Genomic DNA, 7,631 nt, shown 5'->3' with positions numbered 1-7,631 from the left:
TCATTTTTGCTTCCTTCTAATTTTATTATTGTCGGAACTTGTAAATCCATGGAAATCGAGTAAAAAAATATTAGATATTAACTCTAGATTTCATCATAAAATCAAGTCTCTCTTTATCTCAATTTAGCTTTTTTTACTATATCATTAATTACTCCATATAATCATATTAAATTAGATAATAAGAAATTCTATCACAAAACTATATATTAATAAATATTTGATATTATGTATTATTTAATAAATTTTTCATAAATAGTTTGAAATATAAACACTGTCAAACGGTTGAATTTATCTTTGTCATTATTTTAGATTATGATCTAAAATTTGAATCCAAATCGTTATTAAAAATGTCAATTATGAATTATACAAATAAATTGTTAATTAGTTTATTTCAATAGCAATAATCCAAAAATCTAGTAGAAATTATAACCATATTATTAGAAGATGTTGGTGCAATCTTCCCAACATGAAAATAGCATATTTAGTTAAGATTTAGCAAAGTTGAATATTGTTTCTAAATTCTTTATTCATGAATATGTGACATTTTGTATCATTTTTTTTTTAAACTTCATGTGAATCTTTACCCTTACTAATATGATAATTATGTTAAGAAAAACACATAAGTTTTGAAGCGTCACAGTGTGTCCGATATTCTTGTAAATCTAAATTAAAATACATTGTATTTGTATAATTAGATTTATATTGGAGTTCGTTGCACATTCCAACTTATTCATATAACGAGGATTGTATTTAACTGTGTTAAATTTCAACAAATCTTATACATCTGTTTCATGATGTGAATCTTGAGATTTGAGTTCACTATTCAAATACGATGCATTTCCTGCATAATGATGTTTATGAATGATAAAAAATTTCTTAAAATGATTATATGGACGTTAAATGCATCGTAATTATAAGGAGAAATAAAATCATTTTATGGAATGGTCGTTAAATGAACCATTTTATGGAAGTTTTAATTTCAATTTATTATTATGTTAAATGAACAATTTTATGAAAAAGATCGTTAAATGCATAATTATAGGAGAAATAACAAATTTAATATGAAGTTGTTATATCAAAGGCACGATTTTATGGGAATACCATTCTAAATTCAAATTTTGGATATCTTTCGACTAAAAATTCAAATTCAAACAATAAATAAATATTTATAAACATTAAATTATAAATATGAAAAATGTGTATTATGTATGATATAATATAATGCTACTAAATATTAACCAAACCATATGAAACGTACGATGGAGAAATTATATTATCAATCATTTTATTGACAAAAAAAAGAGAAAGAATTAAATAGATACTAGTATATATATTATGAATTATATAAATAAATTGTTAATTAGTTGATTCAATTAGATTCATCCTGAAAATAAATATTTATTTAATATTTTGATAAAATTGATCATTTTCAAATACAGTGTATCTGTGATTCTAAATTATATTATATTATTTTTATCTATACAGATACAGTGCGATAAAAGATTTTTTTTATAGAGGTAAAATCGGCTAAAAAAAAAAAAAATGACTACATCAAACGGTTTTGCTATAAATCAATTTTTTTTAAAAAAATTGCTATTTTTAATTTGTTATCAATTATTTTGTTATTTTCACAGTTTTCTCTTCCATTAATTCATTGGTGAGCTGAGTGAAAGTTCGTGATGACATAAAACCCACTAAGAATCAATGGAAGGTAAGATGTTGAGCTTTGGTAATCTAATTATATGCAATTTTGCATGTAATTAGGTTATTTAAATGATATATTTTCAAACGTGCAAATTTTTTTTTGACAACTTAGTTATTTTTCCTTGAAATTAATTTCACCCAAGTTTTTTCTCTCAACTATCAACCCTAAGTCCAACCTCCAATTTCCATATTTCTCTCTCAAATTCGCATGTGAAGACTACAAGCGATCAATAGCTTCAAAGGTATGGATTTCATTAACTCTAATTTCGTTTTAATTAGAATAGTATTACACGTTGATTTCTAATAGAATTAGATGCAATTAGAGTAAAATTGATTCAATTTTCGTTGTGCATGTCTACCGTATCCTTCGATCTCTCATTTTTTTTAATCCAAAATTCGCAAAACAGGTGACATATTATTTATTTCTTATTGGTGTTGTCTAGAATGTAGCAGTACTACCTCATGTTTGGAAATGCCTCTATTATGTCAAACCTACTTCTTGCTTATATTTAAAAAATTTGAGTTAATTGGATTAATGGGACAATTTTTATTTAAAAAAAATCTTAGCAATTCCGTTCATTTCTTCAACCCTCGTTTTGATGTTTTTATTATTTATTTTTATTTTGTATTTTAATCGAATGGAAACTAAAACTTTAAAATCAAATTTGGATTTAATATTTTTTAAAAAATATTTTAAAATTGTTTTTAGTGTAATTTTTCTTCTTCTGTTTTTCCATTTTTCTTCTGTTTTTCTATCTTGGAATTTGAATTAGTCATATTCTTTCCCCATTTGACAAATTTTCAAAATAATTTTTTACTAAGACATTTCATGTTATATTTAATATTTTGAGTTTATTTATTTTATATTAGTTTGATTAATTAGTTTTTTTATGATCTAATAGTCAAAATCGCTAATCAATTATAATTAATTCAAATATTGTACATAATGGATAATGGTAGAAGCTTGTACAATATATCAGACACAAACAATTTCCAATATTTGAATTATAAGTGATTACCCATTTGAAAGTCTAATAGTATCTAATAGATTCTAAAATAATGCTAAATTAACTAATCACCCTAACATAAAATAAACAAATCCAAAATAATGAATTTAACCTGAAACATTTAAAAAAAAAAGGAAGAAAGAAAACAAATTTGGAAATTTATCAAATTGACTTGTAAATTTATAATTTTTTTAAAAAAATTAATTTTCACACCTAAAAGTTAGAAGCACTAAGAAAAAATGAAAAATGAAAAAATAATTGGATTTGACAAACGTTTTGAGTTGAAAAATACAGGCTGAAATTCTTTAAAAATTGCACTAAAAGCAATTAAAAAATGCTTTTGAAAAAAACATTAAATCCAAATTTAATTTTAAAGTTGCAATGTAAATAAATATGAGTTAAATACATAAAGAACAAAAGCTAAGATAACATTAAAAAGTTTTTTTTAAGAAATAGTACGAGTGCATCTCTTTAAGAGACTTACCAAAATAAAAACAAAAAAACCAACCATTTTTTTAATCTAATTTATCTTAAAAGCACTTCCATTTTTTTTTCTTTACTTTTAAATGCATTATTAATCAAATTGACCAAAATAAAAAATAAAAAGCCTTTAGTCACATACACCAAAAAAGGAGGGGAAAAGAAAGGAAAACAAACAATTTGATGCTACAAGATAGAAACATGTGGCTGCTTCTTTCTTTCCTATCCCATCATCCTATGATTCCTGAGAAAGTAATTCTTACCTTTTTCAACTAAAGCATGAGAGAACATGTTGATTAGCTAATTTCAAATTTATACCACCGCATTTAGTAAATATTTTACTTTTAAAAAGTAAGCCAATAGACAGTCGTTCTCTCCAACTTTCTTTCTTTATTTTTTAAATTTTATCAATGGTTTATAAAGCCACCTTAAATTTTGAAAACTAAAAAATATATAACCTATTTATTGTTTGTTTTTTATTTTTGATTTTTAGTTTTTAAGGAATGGGTGTTTGGTAATTTACTCACATTTACTTTCTGTTTTTAAAACCAGAAACTTGTTTTTAAAATTAGGAATGATAACTAAAAATGAAAAAAAAGAGGCATTAAATAAGTTGTCAAATATATCTGATTTTTGTTTTGATAAACAAAATTTAAAAACAGAATTTAAAAAAAAATAGAAACCTAAAACTGAAATGATTATGGAATCAAAAAGTTGTTTTTTATTACTAGAATTTGACTAATTCAACCGTTGTTTCTAAGAAGCAAATTATCCTAAGGCATGGAGATAAAATAAACTTTAATTTTCAAAAGCAAAAACAAGAAATAAAATAACTACCAAACAAGGCCTAAGGCCTAAATTATTGTATGATCAATGTTAAGAAAATAAGCTTTAATTTTCAAAAACAAAATTAAAAAATAAAATAATTACCAAACAAGACATAAATTGTCATACGATAAATGTTAACCTACGATAAATGTTAACCTATAAACTTAATCGAGAGTCACACACCTTGTTTGGCTCTCACACACCACACAAAATGAAAGTAAATAGAAAATTTTAGTATTACAAAGGGAGTATAAGTGGTAGGCAACCTCCTACCAACCACTTCTGCACTTCGAATTTTTTCATGCTAATTAAAACATATAAATTTGATCTAGAGGTATAACCGTTTGAATCTTCCACACCACCTAAGATTAAAGATTAAACTAAATGGGAAAAAAAAATGTATGCCTAAATACAAAATGATTTCACAAAAATTCAAAATTTAGTGTTATAAACTAGGGATAAGCAGCTAGGCAAACCTCCTACACATTGAACCTCACCACTTTTACACTTGTATTCTAGTACCTTCACTCATCTCTTCCATTGACAATTTTGTTGTTTTCCAGCCTTTGTTGACAATTCCTAAATCCTTTGTATCAGGCAAAAAATTTACATTCCTTGTTTTGGTTTAAACCACATGACATAAGCATCTCCTTCCTCTGTGCAGCAAGGGGCGCTTAACCAAACAAGCTTGGCCCCTTGTGAAACCAAGAGGTTATACTTATGGCACAACATTCTGGGAATTGAAGAATTTCTCTTCGGTGGAAGACAAGTCCAAATAACCACATAATTATGAGGCCATTACAACCCAATCTACGTTGGAACTATTGGAGTTATTCTTGGCTCTGTTTTGTCCTTTTACCAACACAGAAATTTTCAAATGATTTTAAATATCTCAAATACTAAAATACATATCATCACATCTTCTTAGAGGTGGTAGACCTGAACTTCTGCCTTTTAAGTCCTATTCATAATCTAATATTATTTTAAAAGGAGTTTCTCTCACCTTTAGAAATGACAAGCCAAATCTGCAATCTCGCTTTACAGATTTCTGCTATTGTTAATGTACAAAAGGCATCTGAAAAGGGAAGGTAGAGTTTATCAAAATTACAGACCCTGATTTGTAATCCGTTTCTTACTGAAGATTCAGCAGCCAAGTAGACCATAGCACTGGAAAGAAAAATAGAAAATCCTGTCAATGTGCATTTTCTCAATATTGTAATATTGTAAAATTGAGTAAAAGAAGAATATAAACTGTCAAGAATTAGCGCAAGTGCATCGTGCAAGCAATTGGACTTGGTTGACCTAATAACAATAGTCTTTGGTATGGTAAGACTGCTTCTTTACTTCTTCCTAAATCGTAATCAGATCTTCAAATGCATATTTAAGTTTGTTTCTTGAACAAACAACGTCAAAATGCATCATGATTTTACTCTATGTAGATGACGTGATCAAAATGGGTGATGATGGAGTTATAATTAATAGTCCTCGAGATCCTTTGTTTATTCATTTCATTAGATTTGAATGGAATAAAATACTTCGTGTTCCAACAAATAATTATAAGATACGTGCCCTTCTTCATATAGGAGAAATGCTTAATGCATAAAAGGAAAAAATAATGACAATAAAATAAAATCTTAGATATTACATCTAATTATCTTATCAATTCAAAATAAAGAATTTTAGTGAAATAAGATGTTTTTTTCTTGATTTAGCAGTTGAGATGTCGTGGATACTTTGTCACACAGAAAGTGTTTGCAATGACTTTATTGGATCATTTTGATGCGGATGAGTCAAATTCAATGACTACTCCTATGGGGGCGTTATTGAAGCTGATTAAGGAATAGGAAAAATGTACCACATTTTCACCAATTTGTTGCTCGTTTATGGATAAGTCTTGTCAAACTCATTAAGTGGTAGCAAAAAGCAATCTTTGATATGTAAAAATTACCTTGAATTTTGGCTTGTTATATAAACAAGCTACACTTGGATTAGTAACATAAATTTGGACGTCCTTTGAAAGCTATTTCACGGTGTAGTAAAAAGCAAACCTAGTTTGCTATATCTAGTTGCGAAGCAGAGTATGCAAGGACGACTGCGGTTACTACAGTATTTTCTAAATACAAAAAATTCTTCTTATTTTTTATACTGATACACAACCCTCACTTCAAAGAGGGGAAAAGAATTCTACAAGGAAATATGAAACACGGTCATCAAGAAAAATTTGGAAATTTTTTTACAGAAAAGGTCCAATTGGAAAATGTAAGAATTACTGAATTTAATGGGAGAATATTTCCTATTCAACACTCCCCTCAAGTTGGATTGTATATGTTGATTAAATCCAACTTAGTCTTTTAATGCATCAAACTGTTCTTGAGCAAGGCTTTGGTAAGTATGTCATCATTCTGTATCTTGGTCGGTATGTAGTTGAGAGATATGTTTTTGTTTTCTTTTTTAAAAGGATACGTGCCTCATTATTAATAATATTGAAAATAGAGAGACAAAGCTCAATGTACATAGAGCAATAGGGGGGAGGGGGAGGATCAGCAGGCGTACCCAAACATCTCAGCTAGGTTGACACCCCTTAGCGCTCTCATCACATCCAAAAAGCGAAAAAAAAAACACATACCAAGTTTCTAAAAGCAATGCAAAATCCAAACAAAGGCCACAATACAAGGCCAAACAAGATGAAAGAATGAACTATCCAAAACAGAAACATAAGCAAGGCAGCAAGCTGAATACAAAACAAAAATAATAGTCCTTGATTGAGCAAAAACTGATTGGAGCAGAAGGCTGATTCGGAAGGCATGATAATCTAGAACTTCAAGGTGGGGGAGGCTACAAAGGCTGGCCAATTTAGAACAATCTCCTGCGAAGAGTAATCCTGAAAATATTTAGATAATGAGCACTATGAAGATGCATTCAAAGGAGCAGAGTCATAGCGTTTCAACTAGGTCGATGATTTATCATGGAATACTCTTTGGTTTCTTTCAAACCAAATTTCAGCTAAAAGTGATTTTACTGCGTTTGCCCACAACAGTTCAATTGTCTTCTTCTTCAAGTCTGGTTCGGCACGAATTTGAGACACATTGTTCTTAAAAACATGATAAAAGAACCCAACAAAAATTGAATGCTTGGAGAATGCGGAACCAACATTTAGATGCAAAGACAATCATATAGAAGGTGCAGGATGTTTTCCATGTACACAAAGGGAGCAGGCATGAGGTGAGAGGGCATGGGAGGAAAGCTTTCTTTGAAGTACTGAGGAACAATTTAAATTTTTGAACACCATAATCCATATGGATATATTTATCCTTCTTGGACGGTTAGATTTTCAAAGTCTTTTGTACAAAGAACTTTCCAAAGGAGAAGATGTCGAAAGATGCTTAACCAGTGATTTTACCGAGAAGGAACGTGAGTTTTCAAGGGACCAAAACCTTTGATCCGGAAAGGAGGCTAGCTGTGAAGAAGAAATCTGACTCAACAAGGTCTGAAAATCTAATATTTCCTTATCATTAAGCAATTTTCTAAAATAGATGGACCAAGAGTTGGTTGAAGAGTCCCTATGATCTAAAACAAACCCATTTGGGTTGAGTGCAATCTTAACCAATCTTG

The 7,631-nt window shown here is 28.6% G+C and overlaps 1 protein-coding gene across 6 annotated transcripts in view; it reads right to left on the bottom strand.

Annotated features, from left to right (window-relative positions):
* Positions 1 to 4,231: 4,231 nt before the first annotated feature.
* LOC101215136 (pre-mRNA-processing factor 39) overlaps positions 4,232 to 7,631 on the bottom strand; it is a 38,934-nt gene continuing 35,534 nt past the window's right edge. For 5 of the 6 annotated variants that reach the window (XM_031884406.1, XM_031884403.1, XM_031884393.1 and 2 more), the window contains one exon: positions 4,232 to 5,186. In XM_031884406.1, coding sequence (XP_031740266.1) covers positions 5,163 to 5,186 — 24 coding nt within the window. In that variant the 3' untranslated portion in view covers positions 4,232 to 5,162. Of the gene's footprint in view, positions 5,187 to 5,722; positions 6,886 to 7,631 lie in introns of those variants that run through there. The other variant, XM_031884395.1, reaches the window with a different exon arrangement.

The sequence above is a fragment of the Cucumis sativus genome, chromosome 1 (assembly GCF_000004075.3).
Source record: "Cucumis sativus cultivar 9930 chromosome 1, Cucumber_9930_V3, whole genome shotgun sequence".
Taxonomy (NCBI): domain Eukaryota; kingdom Viridiplantae; phylum Streptophyta; class Magnoliopsida; order Cucurbitales; family Cucurbitaceae; genus Cucumis; species Cucumis sativus.
Note: the sequence above shows the minus strand (reverse complement) of the source record. Positions and strands in the feature narration are given on the sequence as shown.